This window comes from Balaenoptera musculus, chromosome 20 (genome assembly GCF_009873245.2).
Source record: "Balaenoptera musculus isolate JJ_BM4_2016_0621 chromosome 20, mBalMus1.pri.v3, whole genome shotgun sequence".
NCBI lineage: Eukaryota > Metazoa > Chordata > Mammalia > Artiodactyla > Balaenopteridae > Balaenoptera > Balaenoptera musculus.
This window is the reverse complement of record NC_045804.1, coordinates 48,233,999-48,252,689: the sequence shown is the minus strand read 5'-3', so window position 1 is coordinate 48,252,689 and position 18,691 is coordinate 48,233,999. Positions and strand designations below refer to the sequence as shown.

The window sequence follows — 18,691 nt, the reverse complement described above, 5'->3', positions numbered from 1 at the left end:
GATCTGCAGCAGTAGAGAGCGGTGGTGACTCAGTGGACTGAATTGTTTGTGGAAGTTCTGATTAATTCTGTAGCTGTCACCCTTGTGGGGTTGAGGGGCAGGACTCTTCTCGCGGGCAGGGCTCCTTGTGACTCCGTCCCTGTGGAGTGTCCGCGTTGCCCGTGCTGTGCCGTCTCGCCCAGAGGCAGGGCAGTGCTGTGGTGAGGGGGGGTCCTCGCTCGGCAGGTGGGCCTCTGGGCTCCAGATCCCGGCTTGGCCGTTCACTCAGTGTGCGAGCTGGGCACATTAATTAGCCTCTTTATGCTTTACTTTCTTCATCTGTGAATGGGGATAATAATAGTACCTACCTCATAGGGTTTTCGTGAGGATTAAGTGAGTTGGGAAATGTTAAGCCCTTTAAAATAGGGCCAGACACATTCCAAGGGCTTCTTAAGAAATGTCAGTTGCTGTTATTGTTGATATGTTGAATCTGTTCTGCTTTTCACTGTCTCTTTAATCCTTAGGATGACTTACGAAAGGAGGACTTCAGCAGCATGAGTGCTCAGTTGTTATACAAAATGATCAAATCCAAGACTGAGTACCCATTACATAAAGCTATCAAAGTGGAGAGAGAAGACGTGGTCTTCCTTTATCTAATTGAAATGGATTCACAGGTACTATACCTTTCCCCCAAACTATACTTCTCTTGTTCTTCTCTACAACGCTCCTCACTTTCTCTGAGCCATTGCTGGCACAGTCTTTAATGTGCATATTTCTACTAGTAGTTTGTTCGAGGCAGTCTGAGCTTTTCCTCTCATGCTTCTCAGTATTCTTCCAGCCTCTGCCCATTGCCCACTTCCAAAGACACGTTCACATTTTTAGATAGTTGTTACAGCAGTACTTAACTTCCAGGTACCAAAATCTGCTTTAGTTTTTCTTTTGCTACTGTAAGAAATTGCCACAAACCTAGTGGCTTAAAACAACACAAATTTATTATCTTACAGTTTTGTAGCTTGGAAGTCCAGTACAGGCATCACCCATCTAGAAGTCAGAGTGTTGGCAGGCTGTGTTCCTTTCCGGAGGCTCTAGGGAAGCCTGCTTGTTTGGGTTGTTGGCAGAATTCAGTTCCTTGTGATTATAGGACCAACATCCCCATTTTCTTCTGGCTGTCAGCTGAGTCAGGGCCATTCTCAGCTTCTAGAGGCCACCACATTTCCTTAGCCCGTGGCCCCCTTCCTCTGTCTTCAAAGCCAATAGTGGCAAATCAAGTCTTTCTCGTGTCACAACTGTCTGACCTACTCTTCTGCTTCCCTCTTTCACTTTTAAGGACTCATGGGATTAGATAGATTGGGCCCTCCTGGATAGTCCAGGGACACTCTCCCCATCTCAGGGTCCTTAACCGTAATCACATCTGCCAAGTGCCTTTCATTGTGTGAGGTGACATAGTCACAGGTTCGGGAGATTAGGACGTGGACATCTTTGGGGGCTGTTCTTCTGCTTGCCACACCGCCTTAGAAGAAATGTAGCTGCTCTGGGCAGATGGCTGTGTCGTGTGTTTTATCCTGGGTGTCCAGGGTGTGGGGGAGGCATTAAACTGCTAGGAGGAATTAGATAGTTAAGCAAGCCACAGTCTTTTGTGAAAATGTGAGCTGTTTCCCATCAGGCTCTCTGAACCTCTGTCCTGACACTTGTGTTCCTACAGCATTGTCTGCATTTCCCCCTTGTACTGTCTTCCATGGTGTTTGCACCTGCTCTGTGATCCCCGTTAGTCCTGGGCTGCCTGAAAGGCGTGAGCCCTGAGGAGGCCTGAGAGAAGTTTGTGAATTCAGTTGAATTTGGAGAGTAAGCTATAGTAAGTTATAGGACTAAAATTTGACATTTGTGTGAGATGATTTTTAAGAGTCAAGGTGTGAGAGATTCAGTTGTATTCTCTACTGGATGGGTGCTGATTTACAAATTTCTCTGCGCAGCTCCCTGGGAAGCTGAATGAGTTGGATCATAACGGAGATCTTGCTTTAGATCTAGCCCTTTCACGACGACTAGAGAGTATCGCCACCACTCTGGTTAGTCACAAAGCTGACGTGGACATGGTGGGCAAGAATGGCTGGAGCTTGTTACATAAAGGCATCCAAAGAGGTAGGAAGAAGCGTATATTATATTTTTCCGGTGGGCAATTTTACTTTTATCCAGGTAACTTTTGAAGACTCTCTGACCCTGTTCCACAGATTCTCAAAGGCTTCTTGAGTCTGTACTTGCAGGCTACATGATTTAGAATTTGTGATCAGTGGGTCAGAAGAGAGATGGAAGAGCTATTGCCTTATGCCTTGTTGGTTAGGCTCTTCAGAGTGTCAGCAGGACCCCCAGAAGAAGGTAGAAAGATGGTACTTATAGAAAAAGTACCTTTTACTTGTAAGCAATTGATGTGTTATTTGCTTATTCAGTACATCACTTTCTCCAGAAATTGTGCTAGGAAGACTTTACTTGTATCAGTTGCTGTAAGAGAGGGAAAGTATCAAGAACACGAATATTTAAACATATTCTTGGATTCAAGAATTTTCACTTTTACAGAATAGACTTGTCATAGATCATGACAAAGTGATGAAGTTTCATTTTGTTCTTGGGAAGTTATTTGAAATTGTAGCTCTGTTTGAGTACATTGTCATTAGTAGTGGGAAGCTATGTAAGTGATAGAATTACGATCAAAGCATTTTCACCTTATTGAATTAAAGGGAAACAAGTACTAGTCTTTTGTTTTCCCATGGCCTTAGTCATTCTTAAGTCCCAAATGGATCCTGCCTGACTCGACTTTGCAGTAGTCATTTTTTTGACAGAGTGAGAAGCTATATAGGGGTAGAGTTCCAGTATGGAATGAAACCTTTCAGATGTCTCAAAGCCTTCATTTTGTAGAGGGATAGATGACTTGATTGAAGTACTTGACTGTGGCCACTTTTTTGTTTACATGTGGACATCAGAAACAGAGTACGTGTAATGGTTTCCCCATATCTTAATCATGTATGTTTAATCTTCCAGCTGTGCATTATTATACCGTTATTATCTCTGCTACACTTTTACCATTCACAAGTTGCTCCTAGTTGGTGGAATGTAGTTACTTCAAGTAAGGTCCTGTTGCAGCTGTGGCTTTGCCCTTTTTGGGCATAGGTTTTAATATAAATATCCCTCTAGGTCATGTGTTAGAGTGTTAAGCATGCTGGCTGATGGAGAGGAAAATTTTGTTCATCATGGGGAAGGAAATCCTTAGAGTATGTCAGTGTCAAGAGCAGATGCATTTTTCCCAAGCACCACTCCACGCTGTGCAAAGCCATTGGATGCTGAGCACTGGGTGTGTGTTCAGTGGGGAAAGTTTCCACCACATCAGGAACTATTCTTTCCCATACTGTTTAGTGTCTGAAATGTTTATTTTGGAAACAAGTAAACTTGTTACTAAAAAAACAATCTCAGAATTATGTCTCTTTCCTCTTAAGGACTTAAATTCTTATGTATGATGAAAAAACATCTTTGATGAGTTATTAAATATTTTGATGATTGCTTAGTTACAAGAATTGCCAAGAATTGGTGGTGCATTTTTGGTGCTTATTTGCAGATGATTTAATCTTCTGCTCTGAATTTATTAGTTGCTTGCAAGCATGTGGGCTGCAGTGTGGGCATGGTAAACTTGATTGTTGAACGTGGCAGTGTGGCCTGGTGTGGAGCACGGAGTATTGGCATTGGAGCCTGGATGTACCAAGATGGGAATCCTGGCTCATCCACTTACTCTGTGGCCTTGGACAAGTCACTTAACCATTCTTGAGTCTCCTTTTCCTCACCTGTAAGGTGGGAATCATTTCTGCTTTACTGGTTGTTGGGAGACTGAGAGACAGGTTAGTAGCACACCTAGCCCAGTGACTACCATGTGGTAGGGTCAGCCTGCAGCTCTTACCTTGCCCCTGTGTTGCAGTGCCATGACCAGCTTCAATTTCTGTAGGAATTTTTTTCACCTTTCCTTCTTCACCTTGAGCTGTCAGTCTGTTGACCTGCCCAAATGATTAAATTGAGTAATATACCTAAAATTTAACTGTTAACCTTACTTTAAGTTCATTGTAATATGAGTGAAGATCCTTAGTATATGAGGTTTAGGTCTGGTTGTGGACACACATTAGAATCTCTAACCAGAAGAGTCACTAATCATCCTAATAACCAAGTGTACCCATCAGTTTGTTTCGAGAGTGCATCTGTGAATGAGTCCACAGGAGATATACATGTGACCAGAGGGACGCCGTCTCCTCTGATTAGCTGGATCTGGGCAAGAAGATGAATCCTTGCTTTTTAAAACAATCTTCTTGTGCTTATTTTCCTTGATAATCAACATCAATCAGTGGGTCTCTTAAGCAGCATGCTCCTATCTAATTGTTTGTAGGAGGTTTGCAGATGATGCCACCAACTGGAGCAGCATGAGATACAGCTTTTGTTAATTAAATAATGAAAGTTACTGCCTGGTCCCTGAATGAAACTTCGGTCAGGGAGCTTTGTTGAAAGAAAAATTGTGTGTGGATTTTTTTTAAACATTAACTACATTGTTAGGAATATTTTTATGTGGACAAGTCATTATACATTTACTTGGCAATTTCAGGGAGTGAAGTGATGAAGTAATTGGAACTGTTAAGCACCAAACAGTTTTTGTTTTAATGGTTTTTGATGGAAGTCATTCTAAAATGTATTAGAAGTTTTCTTATTGACAGAAACTTTATAAATGGTGTTTTTGGCATTTTCTGTTCCCTCCCTTGGTTCTGCTTTTTTGATGTCAGTTGTCTATTTCCTCTAGGTTGTAGATCCATGGGCTGACTTTCTGTTAATGTAAAACATCATCAATTTTCAGTTGCCAATAATTCCTAAATAACTTCTTGTGTAGGGTGCGTATATTGTATGTATGTATATATGTGTAAGTTAAAAAAAAAAAAAACTTCGGCGCTTATGAATAAAGTAAATCTAATCTAAAAGCTATGATTCTTTTTAAGAGGGCTTAAGATATAAAAAGTTTTTTTATTATGCCATCCATCTGAATCCAACCATTGATCTGTACCCTTATTTCTGTGTGCACTATTGCCCAGTTTATCTTCTGTGTGTATAGTGTATTACAAGCTTTTCATTGACATATTTTAGCTTTACTATCTGTTTACTACTTAGTTTGGAATATACGCCAAGCTTAAAGATAATGAAACCACATTTCACCTGTCCCCCAGTACGTTATTTATCAGATTTGTCATTTTAAGGCTCTCTGTCCTCATAATTCTAAATTTTCTTTCCACTTCCAGAATGTAAGTGGCTTTCTCTAGGATATTTTATTCTATTGCTAATGTATTGTTTTTACATATTCTCTCCTAGACTGAATCTCTGTGGGGTTTGTTCATATTACACATTAGGGCCCTACTGAGAACCCTAGTATGTCTGTGTACATATGGACAGCAAAGGTCTGATCCAGGCTAATCCCTGATATGCATGTTACCTGCTGCTTTCAGAGCTCTACCGACATCTTTCTGTAAAGAAATCTAAGCTTTGGTCCTTTGCACACGATGCTGGTAAAGATTGTATCTTCCCCTACCCCCCAAGAAAAAAATCAGGGACAGAAGAATGAAAAGATTTCAGAAGGGTCTGGTTAGAGAACTCTTAAGTTACCCAAAATCATAATTGATTGGAATTAGAGCCAGTCTGTTAAAGTGGAACCTTATAACTTCAACCAGTCAATCCATTTTCTTCCCAAACATGTCCCTGGTGCCTGTTTTGTATAAGACAGTGGTAGATACAAAAATAAATCAGACATGGACCAATCAGAATATGAGGGGCCTGTGGTGGCCTAGCCACCTCAGTGCCAGAGCTCACACTCTCCAGCAAGATGGTCCCTTGGAAGAAAGAATAGAGCGGATGGGAAATATTGAAAACCAGTTGATTTTGAAATTCCATGTCTACTGAAGACTAGACGAAACTCATATCATTCAGATGAATAATACAGGAATACAGCTAACAGACTTGAGAGCTTTGCCACTCCTGAAATCCTAAGCCCCGTTCTCGATATTCAGACAGCAAAAGTATAGTTGAAGAAGATGAAACGATATTGCAAGATATAAAGGAAAACTTCTCACAAGTGCCTGTGTAAGAGCCACTGCACGTATAGCAGGTTAGAGGTAAGTATTGCTTAGGTACAGACTGTGGTCAGGAATGAGAGAGGGAGATAAATTGTGTTGTGGAGGAATCTCGGAACCCTTTATGAGAGTTAATGATCTTCGAAGGATAGAAGCCTGGTATACTTAAAATTGTGAAGTGATATTGAAGCGAGGGGTCAGGACAGATGACAACAGGTAATCAGTTGAATTTGAGTATGTAAGTCCGTGATCTCAATGATGAGATCTTCTTTGTCTACAGTTACTGACTGGTACCTTTTTGAGGAAGCATTGGTCAGAAAAGCTTGCCCTGGGAGTTGTCATATGTGACCATTTCTTCTATTGTTTCTTTTCAAGGAGATCTCTTTGCTGCCACTTTCCTCATTAAGAACGGGGCCCTTGTCAATGCTGCTACGTTGGGTGCCCAGGAGACACCGTTGCACCTTGTAGCATCGTACAGTTCAAAAAAACACTCAGCAGATGTGATGTCCGAGATGGCACAGATTGCAGAGGCCCTCCTGCAGGCTGGCGCCAACCCTAACATGCAGGACAGCAAGGGCAGGTAAGTCGGGGAGCAGATCACCTGCTCTGAGCACAGTTCCCAGAGTGTTATTTTACGGTGGCACATAACTGGCAGGCGGGGACCTCATGTTTTTTAGTTCAGCATTATTCGCTCTGAATTCTATGGAAGTTACAAACATCGATTCGTTTTGCAAATGAGAGAGACAACTAAGGCCAGAGGCACTTGGGGAAACCATTTCCATCCTGGGTGACTGAGGTCCTTGGATCTTGAAGCAGTTTCTGCCATCTCCACAAAACTCCATTTCCACCTTCTTGTAAATACCTCTGCTTTAGACAGCTCTGTCCTCACAGCTTGCCATCTTCTTCCACAGCGTACTGACAGTAGTTGTCGTGTTCCTTTTGCCCCTTCCCAGAAATATTTGGTTGAGGATTCCTTGTGGTTTAGAATCTGAGAACGGTCTGCTTATCTCTGGGACAGCAGTGTGTGAGGCATTGAAGGGAGTTAAGCCACCTGAATCACCAACACTAGGCGGACCCACTTCTTATCATAGCAGCTCAGTATTTTGTACCTTTAAAAAACCCTCTCAAAAAATAACTGTGAGATCGTCAGAATAGGAAACTAGATTTGTGTGATGGGTAAGGTACTTAAATAAGGCGGATCTCCATGAACTCAGTATAATGTCATAATTACCTTATTTCCCAAAATAATTGCATTCTTTTTTTTCTTCTGGTGATTCCTTAATTTTTTTCCTCCAAGTGTAATAAATTCTGGCATTCTGTACCTCTGAGGTAGATACCAGCCTGGGAGTCCCTGTGCTCTGTGGTGACCGTCTTCCTCAGGGCACATGAGGGCTAAATAAAAGCAGTGAAGAGTGGTTACTCAATTCCTACCGTTGCCACTCATAGTCTGTTTGAGTATAACAGAGAATTATGGGAAGAAAAAAATTTCTTTTCAGAATTGTGGAGGATAGGTAGGGGAAAGTAGGCATACCTATGGCAGAAACTACTGTTTTATTTGTTTTAAAAACGTGAGTACATATACATTCAATGAGGGTCAGTATTTAATTGAAGAGTATTTTATATCTCTTCCTTTTATTGATTCTTGTTCTTTTGGCTACTGAATAAATTGTAACATATAATCAGATCCATTTTCATCCTTTGATACTTGGTCATGGTTTTGGAAGACTGTTTGTCAGGATAGAAAAAGAAACCCTGGCAGAAATGGGGAATTTCTTGTGGATTCTAGTTGCCTCCTGCTGTGAGTGGTCCTGAACTGGGCCCGTCCTGAATTGACACCTCTTCTTCTTCTTCGTCCTGTAGGTCTCCCTTACACTTGTCCATCATGGCCAGGAATGAATACGTGTTCAACCAGTTGCTGCAGTGTAAACAGTACGTAGGGAGACATGGAGAAATGCAAAAGCAGTTGTGAGGGTGGGATTGTGAGTGAAAAATAATTCTCTTAAAATGTCTTTTAGCATTATCCATTTTAGTAAGTAAAAGTAAAATTAAAAATTGTCATTCATAAAGTACAAAGATAAAGAATGAGGCTGTTGACAGTACGGAGTGTCAGAAGATGATTATACTTGCTATTCACATTGCTTCCTCATTCCAGATTAGATTTAGAGCTGAAAGACCGTGAGGGCAGCACAGCTCTGTGGCTTGCCGTGCAGTACATCACTGTGTCTCCCGACCAGTCCGTAAATCCCTTTGAAGACCCCCCTGTGGTAAATGGGACTTCATTTGATGAAAATAGCTTTGCAGCCAGACTCATTCAGCGTGGCAGCAACACCAATGCACCTGATACAATAACAGGTAAAACACAGACCCCTAAGAGCTGATGCTCAAGTCTGGAGACCCCATGAAATATTGTGTCAGTGTTTTTACCAAAAATTTAAAAACTGAACGGCATGCTATTATGAGAATTATTTTGTACGTAATTTTAACCATAGTAAAAAGCCCGATCTTGTGCTTCCAAAAATCTAGCCAGACTCTATAAGTCCGTTAAGCTGAAACACTTCTATTTATTTAATGCAGTGAATTTCAGTCTTTCTGGACTCAGAACTCTTTTCACCCTCTTAAAAATTATATCCTAAAGAGCTTTTGTTTAAGTGGATATCTTTGGTATTTACCATATTAGAAATTAAAACTGAGAAATTTTTAAAAGATGTATTAATTAATAAAAATAACAACAAACCATTTTATGTTGACATATAACATTTTTTATGAAGAATAACTTTCAGAACAAAATTTAGTTGGAAGAGTGACTGGTTTCTAGTATCTGCATCTGTATTCAATCTTTTGAGATACGTTGTTTTGGTTAAAGAAAATACCCTCACACACTGATGTAGTTGGAAAACGAGGCATATTTTCAGAGCCTTTTCAGATAATTGTGGATATATTTCTTTGATACTACAGCGAGCAGAATTTATCAAGGGATAATTTTTTTAAGGTTAGTTGCAATATGGAATCTGAAACTATATCAATGTACTTTTTGTACTCTGTTATATAAAATCCATGGTCTGTGTGTGCTTTGAATGGATTTCTTCATGTGTGATTTTGTAACATCATGCCTTAGTCATTTGGAAAATCTTGTTTCACTGAGTTATGCAGATCTTCAAAATGTTCATTTATTTTAGAATCACATTTATTAATATCACCACTGATCTCATTGGAAAAGTCTTTCAGTATTGAGAAGCTGTTAAACTTACAGTTGCAGACAAAAGTTTTCCAAAATTCTAATATTTCACCTGCAAGATCAAATTTTATCATTTGGTGGAAATATTGCCAGTTGTTTTTCTTACAGAGACAGGCTTACTTTTTAAGAAATTGTCTGTCAAATAGTCAGGTTTGAATAACCATAGTTTGTTAATCAGTCATTCTTTCAAGTAAAAATGGTGTTGTTAATCAGTCATTCTTTCAAGTAAAAATGGTGTTCCATGAAAAAACTGTTAGTTCAGCTTGCAGTGTAACAATGGCACAAGTGCTTTCCTTTGAGACAACTTGTGTAATTTGCTACACAACAGATGTAACATACTTATTTACTTTATGCGTACTTCTTATTTTGTCACACAGAATTTTAAAGACATGTACTCAATGTTGAGGTTTATTAAAGTTAGTAATTTCTACTGCTTTATCAAGGGCCACCGTCAGTGAAACTGGTTATTTTTTGGACCGAGTGCATCGCCGTGAGGAGTACAGTGACTACCACTAGTACATTTTGGGGCCTCTGCCTTGATTTGTGTTAAGGCTCCCCAGTTTGATCCACCATTGCTTTTGTGCCATCAGTGCAAATGTCAGCACAGTGGGAAAAAGCAGATAACATCAAGTATTATTATTATGAAAAGAGTTTTGACCTCCTGGACCCCCTGAAAGACTCTGAGGAACCCCTACGAATCCAAAGACCACACTTTGAGAACCACTTTTAATGTGAATATGTCCTTGATCTGACTAAATAAAACATGGGGATATTTTAAGGAGCGGGATTCCATATGGTTCAGTATTGAGTGCTAGCAGTGTATAAAGGATGGGTAAGTGCCACTAATGAGGGGAATTGGCCAAAAAAAAAAAAAAAAAAAAAAATTAAATATCCCTTCCCCTAAAAGAAGTTAATAATTAACTTTAAATAAAGGTCAAATGAAATCACCCTTTGGGTGACATAAAAGCTAAAGGCAGCAGTACTACAGGATAGGGAGTACAGGCAGAACTGTGTTTTAGACTAAAGATCCCCTGGAAATGAGATAGTTACTAAATTGCTTTTAATTTATAAATGTATGTTGGTTATTGACCATACTTCTACTGATTTCTGATTTAACTGCATTATAGAAGAGTGTGACATATAAGAGATAGGTTCTTTGGTGTTTCGGACTTGAATGTTAGACTCCTAGAGATACAGTTTTTATGAAAGTCTGACATGTACTTGAAAAGAATTGCATTCTTTAATTGTAGGATGCATGTAGCATTCTCTGTTTACGTCCATTAAATCAAGCTTGTTCATTGTGCTGTTCAGATCTTACTCATTAGCTTACTAACTTGGACTCCTTGATCTGTCAGTTTCTGGGAGGTATATTAGAAATGGTCACTGCGATTATGGATTTGTCCATTTTTCTTGCTATTTCTGTCAATTTTACATTATATACTTTGAGTTTTCATAGACATATCAGTAATGTTTTAGCAGTAGCAGGTTATCTTTGTTCTGTAGGGAGGTATATGATTTAGTTATTGTGTACACTGGCATGACTACAGAAGTGAAAATGGGACTCTTATTAGGAGTCTCTCAATTAGAAAGACTCTTAACTAGGCGTGGAATCACTTTCTCTGAGGGAAAAGATAAAAATGGCATGGAAACAAAGCAGTACTTTGTCCCGTTGCTTTTCCTTGGTTTTAGTCCTGGTATTTAATTTATTTTGAGTTTTCAAATAGCATAGCTGTAGAACGTGAGACTTGTGTTTATCCAAAAAGGAAATGGATTTTAATAGAGAAAATACTGTTCTGGGACTAAAACCATTTCAAGAGGAAAAGAAGAAAAAAAAAATTTTTTTGTAATTGAGTATAATTGCTTTACAGTGTTGTGTTAGTTTCTGCTGTACAGTGAAGTGAATCAGCTCTATGTATACCTATATCCCCTCCCTCTGGGACCTCCCTCCCACCCCCATCCCCACCCCACCCATCTAGGTCGTCACAGAGCACCGAGCGGAGCTTCCTGTGCTTTATAGCATGTTCCCGCTAGCTATCTGTTTTATGCATCGTAGTGTATATGTGTCAATCCTAATCTCCCAATTTGTCCCACCCTCCCCTTCCCACTTTGTGTCCACATGTCCGTTCTCTACGTCTATGTCTGTATTCCTGCCCTGCAGATAGGTTCATCTGTACCATTTTGCTAGATTCCACATATATGTGTTAATATACAATGTTTGTTTTTCTCTTTCTGGCTTACTTCAGTCTGTATGACAGACTCTAGGTCCATCCACATCTCTACAAATGACCCAATTTCATTCCTTTTTATGGCCAAGTAATATTCCATTGTATATATGTACCACATCTTCTTTATCCATTCATCTGTTGTTGGACATTTAGGTTGTTTCCATGTCCTGGCTATTGTAAATAGTGCTGCAATGAACATTGGGATACATGTGTCCTTTTGAATTATGGTTTTTCTCAGGGTATATGCCCAGTAGTGGGATTGCTGGGTTATATGTTAGTTCTATTTTTAGTTTTTTAAGGAACCTCCATACTGTTCTCCACAGTGGCTGTCAGTTTACATTCCCACCAACAGTGCAAAAGGGTTCCCTTTTCTCCACACCCTCTCCAGCATTTATTGTTTGTAGATTTTTTGATGATGGCCATTCTGTTAGGTGTGAGGTGATACCTCATTGTAGTTTTGATTTGCATTTCTCTAATAATTAGTGATGTTGAGCATCTTTTCATGTGCCTCTTGGCCATCTGTATGTCTTCTTTAGTGAAATGTCTATTTAGGTCTTCTGCTCATTTTAATTGGGTTGTTTGTTTTTTTGATATTGAGCTCCATGAGCTGTTTGTATATTTCGGAGATTAATCCTTTGTCCGTTGCTTCGTTTGCAAATATTTTCTCCCATTCTGAGGGTTGTATTTTCGTCTGGTTTATGGTTTCCTTTGCTGTGCAAAAGCTTTTAAGTTTAATTAGGTCCCATTTGTTTATTTTTGTTTTTATTTTCATTACTCTAGGAGGTGGGTCAAAAAAGATCTTGCTGTGGTTTATGTCAAAGAGAGTTTTTCCTATTGTTTTTTTCTTTCTAAGATTTTTATTTAGAAGAGTGATAGTGCGAAGTAAAACATTTCTAAGCCAAGAACAAACATATTTAAGGCCATAGGAGTAACACTAAAGTATTTAAGGAGCATTTTCTGCTAGAACTTCAGCTCACAGTGTCTTCAAAATGGTCATCTACCCCAGAGGTTCTCAGAGATGACCTCCCAAGCCTCACCCCCCAAGGGACGTTTGGTAACATATGTAGACAGTCTTGATTGTCACAATAAGGTTGAGGGTCGTGGTGCAGTGGTTAAGAATCCACTTGCCAATGCAGGGGACACAGGTTCAAGCCCTGGTCTGGGAAGATCCCACATGCCGCAGAGCAACTAAGCCCACGTGCCACAACTACTGAGCCCAAGTGTTGCAACTACTGAATCCCACGTGCCTAGAGCCCATGCTCCGCAACAAGAGAAGCCACCGCAATGAGAAGCCCGTGCACCGCAACGAAGAGTAGCCCCCGCTCGCCACAACTAGAGAAAGCCCGTGCGCAGCGACAAAGACTCAACGCAGCCAAAAATAAATTAATTAATTAATAAAAAAAAAATAAGGTTGAGAGTGTTACTGGCATCTATTGGGCAGAAGCCAGGGATACTGCTAAATATCGCACTGTGTACAGGTCAGACTCCTCACAGCAAAGAATTATCTGGCCCAAAATGTCAGTAGCACTGCTGTTGAGAAATTATGTTCTAACCAACCCTGGTAAGGAGACATAGCTTCCCCCTGGTCCTAGGAGGTGGCTAGTGGGAAATCCAGGGAGGAATGAATGTCTTCTGACTTCCAGACCAAGTGTTTTCTCCCCACACAGGCTCATTTGAGTCTCTGTGTTCACACACAGGGTGCCTGTGTAGACTTAAATGTCACCTACGTCTGGTGTGGGCTTGTAAGTTGTGAAAGGTGGTAGGGAAGGGCAGGGTGTGGTGCAGTGTGGAACTTGACCTCATTTTTATGCAAATGGCAGAATGAATATACCCATTTTCTCCTAGGAAATTGCTTACTACAGCGGGCAGCTGAAGCAGGAAATGAGGCAGCAGCTCTTTTCCTGGCAACCAGTGGTGCCCACGTCAACCACAGAAACAAGTGGGTAAGTGTGACAGGACAGCCAGGTGAAGCGGCTTTGGTCTGTGGAAGAAATGGCAGTGGTGGATGGGTAGGAAAAAACAGAATAGATTCTCTTCAATTTTTGTCCAAAAAAAAAAAAAATACATGGACATTGTTAAAAAACCAGAGTCTAGTAGATGCTTTTATCCTCAAATATTGGTTGATGGATTCATTCAGCAACCACTTCTTAAGCATTTGTGGTATGTCAGGTCCTAAACAATACACTGTGGACTTCATGGTCTACTAGAGATTAGCAAACATGGACGCAAAAACCTACCATATTAGCATCTTAATTTTTTGTAACATTTTGCATTTGCTAAAGTTTTCCTATGTGAATGTTTATTTAGTCTGTATCTCAAGCTAAGGCAGATGGTGCAGTGTTAAAGGGGGGCCTTTCGGGTTGGACATTTCTGGACTTACCAGGTTTCTCATTTCCCATCCTGCTGTATGTGGTCTTAGGCAAGTTGCTTAATGTTTCTGAGCTTCAGTTCTCATCTGTAAAGTGGGATTAATATTGATTTCATAAGGTGTGGTTAAGATAAAAATAAATGATAAATTTAAGTGCTTATTAGCATAACATCTGGGACATTAGAAACTAAATGATAGTTATTTTTACTTTATACTTTTCAGACAGGGAGGATGTGTTTATCTTTAAGATCGCATTTATTCTGCAGCTACTTTGTGCTAGGAGCTTTAAGGTTATTATCCCTTTCAGTTCTCACAATGGATCTAGAAGCAACATGTGTTGAAGAGACATTATCAACATCTGTAAATCCCTCATTTCAGGGTAAAGAACCTTGAGGTTCTGAGAGGTTAAGTGACTCGTAAATAACGGAGCCAGTATTAAGACTCAGGCACTACAACATACAGTTGCATTTTCTCTCAACAGCGCTGGGCAAAGCAGTAAACAGTAAGCTTGGTGTATGAGACAATGTGTCGTGGAAGCACAGCGGGGGGGCAGCGCCATTTTTTCCCACCATTAAATCTACTAATCTGTCTGCACCTAAACCTGCACCCGGCCTGCTCTCCAGCTAGAATGATGGCATGGCCCTGTACGCACCAGCGGCTGGTTTCTTGGCTTTGCTCCTGCCATTATGTGTGTCTGCTTCTGTCTGTCTGTCTCCTGTATCATCAGTGTTGCCCACTGTTCATTTCTAATAGCATACAGATATGCTCTACTGTCTCTCAACTTTAAAAAAAATTCTCCCTTGAGCCCACATTGTCTACCAACTGTTCCTTCTCTGATACCCTTCAGAGCAAAACTGGGTGAAACCTTAAGATGTAGAGGCACAGAGGAGACTCGACTTGAAAGCAAGTGAGAATGACACTGGAGACGGGTCTGGAATGCTGGTTTAAGGTCTTTGGACTTTATCCTGTGGGAAGAGAAAATCCACAGAAGTAGACAAGCAGTATGATCACTTTCGGGTTGAGAAAGCTTCCTGGGATAGCTGGTGGGGTGGATGTACCATTGAGATCCAGGCTGGAGCCAGGTGGGAATCATCTAGACAAGCAATGGCTTGTCCTGACCTCTGATACCAGATTTGGACCCAACGGGATGGGTTTCAGAGGAATTGCAGAAAGATAGTCCATGGGACCTACCTCTGTGGCTCTCAGAAGCCAGGGCTGGAGAGGTGTTAAGACGGTTGTGTTGGATCCAAGAAGAGAAGCAGGGGACTGGCCAGGGGGAAGAACTGCTGTGGGGAGAGTGAATTCCATTTTGTGATTGTTGAACTCCTTTTTAAACATTCAGGTGGGGATATCCTGCAGGCAGTGGGAAAATTGGATGTACAGACAAGGCTGGAGATCCGGGTTTGAGAGTCCCCTGCTTGTATTCCCTGGTAGAAGTCATGGGCGTCGATAAGCGTACCCAGGGAGGCTGTGTGGGGGGAAGGACTGGAGCAGAAGACAGCCCCGAGGAGGAGGCTGTAGGGAGAGGGTGGGGTAGGAAGGGGGTCCACTGGGAGAAAGAAGTGAAAGAGCCAAATCCTTATCATCCAGTGAGATCACAGTGGCAGGACCCACAGGGAATCCCACACCTGGAAAGTCAACGGGCGGCAATAAAAACACGTTAGCTAGAAATGAGGAAATTACAAAACCCGCTCAAAGAATTCAAAGTGGTTCCCTCTGGGGAAGGAGAATTTTTTTTAGGGAAAAGGAGGTGAGATCTTGCCGTTTTTCACAGCAAGCCTTGTAGGTGAAGCTGCTGGACTCTAAACAGTGAGGATGTGTAGCTTCGGTAGGAGCTGGTGCAGAGTGGTTGTGTGTGTGTGTGTGTGTGTGTGTGTGTGTGTGTGTGTGTGTATACGTGTGTACACGTATATGTATTCACACATATATACACGTGTGTATATGTCTTTGTGTGAATATTCCGTCACTGGAGAGAAACATGAAACTGGTAATAACGGTTCCTTCAGGGGAGGATAATTGGGTAGGTGGGGGGGAGGGCATGGGGGGAAACTTCTTTTCGCTGTACACTCTTGCACCTTTTGAATATTGAATCAGGTACTTCTAATACCAATTAAAATTTTTTTTAATTTTAAAAAGTGGGGGAAAGAGGTGTTTCTTGATCAGAGTTCAAGATGAGTTTGATACAAGCTGGTGAAAGAATCAGGGCATCAGTGTGCTGGAGGGGATTAAAAAGCCATGACGGTCGACTGACAGCACCGCTTACCTCTGGGGCTGTGGATGTGAGGCTTTTCTGATTTCTACAGTGTTTATTTTAGTGACGCTTGGAGGTCGTCTGCTGTTTAATAATAATAATAATAATGTATTATTTTTATAATTAGCAACATAATTTTAAAAACTAAGTGAAGGGTGGAAATGCAGAGGATGAGGACCCAGGGTGTTTGGAGGGTGCTTGGGAGGACATTGGAGGAACTAAGGATGACGGCACAGGAGAAAGGGAAGGAGAGGAGACCTGAGGAGTGGGACAGACCTCATGGAGCTGGAGACAGGATGAGCCAGGGGCTGTGCCTGGCACTGGGGACCTGAGTTGCAGCACGTAGGCTGTCTTTGGCCCTTTGTGAAGGGGCCTCCTAGCCTGAAGTGCTCTGACTGGGACTATTCGTTTCTGTTCAGGGAGAAACCCCGTTGCACACGGCCTGTCGGCATGGCCTGGCCAACCTCACTGTAGAGCTTCTGCAGCAGGGAGCCAACCCAAACCTGCAGACGGAGGAGGCCCTGCCTTCACCAAAGGAGCCTGCGTCCTTGCCCAGCTCAGCGGACAGCAGCGTCTGCCTGCAGACACCTCTGCACATGGCGATTGCCTATAATCATCCAGATGTGGTGTCTGTCATCCTGGAGCAAAAAGGTAGGTAGTTAGGGATTACTGCCCATCACCGTGACCTTTGCACAGTGGTTTTGAGTAGTTAATGACAGAGTTGTTGTTTCTTCCATTGGTGAGTTTTCTTACCCAAAAAATCCTTTGCAGTCAAACCAGATAAGCATATATTCTGGCTCCGGCTACTGTTTTTCCCTGTGTACGTTTTCAGGATGGGGCCTGCCCACTTCACCCGCGGGGTTAAGGTTTAGAATCTCTGGCTACTCCTCTGTTGTTTTGGGGTGTGGTCCCAGGCCACTTCAGTGCAGGTCAAGCAGAGTTCTGCCTTGGCGTGAGCACTGTCTCTGAAAACTCTGCTGCCGCCGGTCTTCCACGAGCCGGTCTGCCCTCTCACCAACCTCTGAGCCTCCCTGGTAGGTGAACCATGAGAGAGGAGCCAGAAAGAGGGGCCGAGGGAAGCCCCTGCCACGAGGGAGGCCCGTTTCCCTCAGAAAGTCATCTTCCAGTTTTTCTCTTTCCTGCCTTGAAATTTGTTTTACTCTTTCCTGTGCCCTTGTTAAGGCCAGCATCTTTTAGCACTGAGCTTATGGAAGGAAGTGGAGTGTTAGGTAGGCTGTGCCTTTTTCTTAGCCCACACAGGAGGTATGCGATGGTAGGACTTAACGTGTTAGGGAAATGTCACCAGGGCATTGTTTTGATCCTCTTTTCAGTAATCAGGTAATTAATGTGTGTTTCCATCATGGACGCTGTTTTCCTTTTGTGAAGATTCAGTATTTTAACCTTTAAAACCGTTCATTTTTCCTCATAAACTTTGCTCCAAAATATCAAATGTCTTGGCTTCCATTTCCCACAACAAGATTTATCAGTTCTCTTTGTATAGAAATGATCAGTCAGTCAGTTTGAGATTGAGCTGGTATTCTCTTGAATACTTTAAATGTGATCCATGGGATGGTGAAATCAAGTGTTCTTTTCCTTTTAAAAAATTTAGCTAATGCTCTTCATGCCACCAACAACCTGCAAATTATTCCAGACTTCAGCCTCAAGGATTCCCGAGACCAAACTGTGCTGGGCCTGGCATTATGGACTGGTAAGGTGGTGCCAGAGGCTGCAGACAGACATACGCCAGACGGTGGGCGCTAGAGGAAGGGAGGTGGAAGGGTTGGAGCTAATCATTTGTTGTAGGACAGCCTTTCTGTTTGGGTTCAGCCCGTAATATCCAGTGGAGAACTGCTGGCTTTGCAAAGTTGAGAGGGTGTTTGTTGTAGTAAGAGGTTGATGAAGTGGGAGAAGCTGAGCCCACGTTAATCGGGGCGTGTCTCTTTCCCAGGCATGCACACGATCGCAGCCCAGCTGCTGGGCTCCGGGGCTTGCATCAACGACACCATGTCGGACGGGCAGACCTTGCTGCACATGGCCATGCAGCGGCAGGACAGCAAGAGCGCGCTCTTTCTCCTGGAGCACCAGGCGGACATAAACGTCAGGTGGGCTGGAACAGCACTCGCCACAGCACCAGCTCACGTCCAGTTGAGATGGTTCATAGCTTTGCTTGTAGAAGAGTTTTGTTCCTTGTTAAAGGGAGAGAAACAATGACTTTGAAAAAGTACCAATACAGTGTTGTAATTAAATGTAATCATAGACTCAGAAGGAGAATTGTGTGCTTTGCTCTTATTTGAACCTTTCGAGACCAGGGCACAATATTGCACAAATCTCATTAAAAAGGACAGTCCAAAATCAATTGTTTAAGTAGGAATTTCAGTTATAACAAAGAACATTCCAACAGATGAGCTATCAAAAGGCTTGAGGGGCGAAAATACACAGTTAAATTTTTATTATTTTTGTTTTTTCAAAGGAATTTATCTTTATCTCCAATGTCAGCTG

General features: G+C 41.8%; 1 protein-coding gene across 2 annotated transcripts in view; it reads left to right on the top strand.

Moving 5' to 3' along the window:
- ANKFY1 (ankyrin repeat and FYVE domain containing 1) overlaps nucleotides 1-18,691 on the top strand; it is a 76,031-nt gene that overhangs the window by 36,780 nt on the left and 20,560 nt on the right. For both annotated transcript variants that reach the window (XM_036836315.1, XM_036836314.1), the window contains exons 6-14: nucleotides 504-653; nucleotides 1,950-2,115; nucleotides 6,489-6,693; nucleotides 7,974-8,042; nucleotides 8,266-8,465; nucleotides 13,419-13,516; nucleotides 16,612-16,843; nucleotides 17,802-17,900; nucleotides 18,141-18,294. In XM_036836315.1, coding sequence (XP_036692210.1) covers nucleotides 504-653; nucleotides 1,950-2,115; nucleotides 6,489-6,693; nucleotides 7,974-8,042; nucleotides 8,266-8,465; nucleotides 13,419-13,516; nucleotides 16,612-16,843; nucleotides 17,802-17,900; nucleotides 18,141-18,294 — 1,373 coding nt within the window. The remainder of the gene's footprint in view (nucleotides 1-503; nucleotides 654-1,949; nucleotides 2,116-6,488; nucleotides 6,694-7,973; nucleotides 8,043-8,265; nucleotides 8,466-13,418; nucleotides 13,517-16,611; nucleotides 16,844-17,801; nucleotides 17,901-18,140; nucleotides 18,295-18,691) is intronic.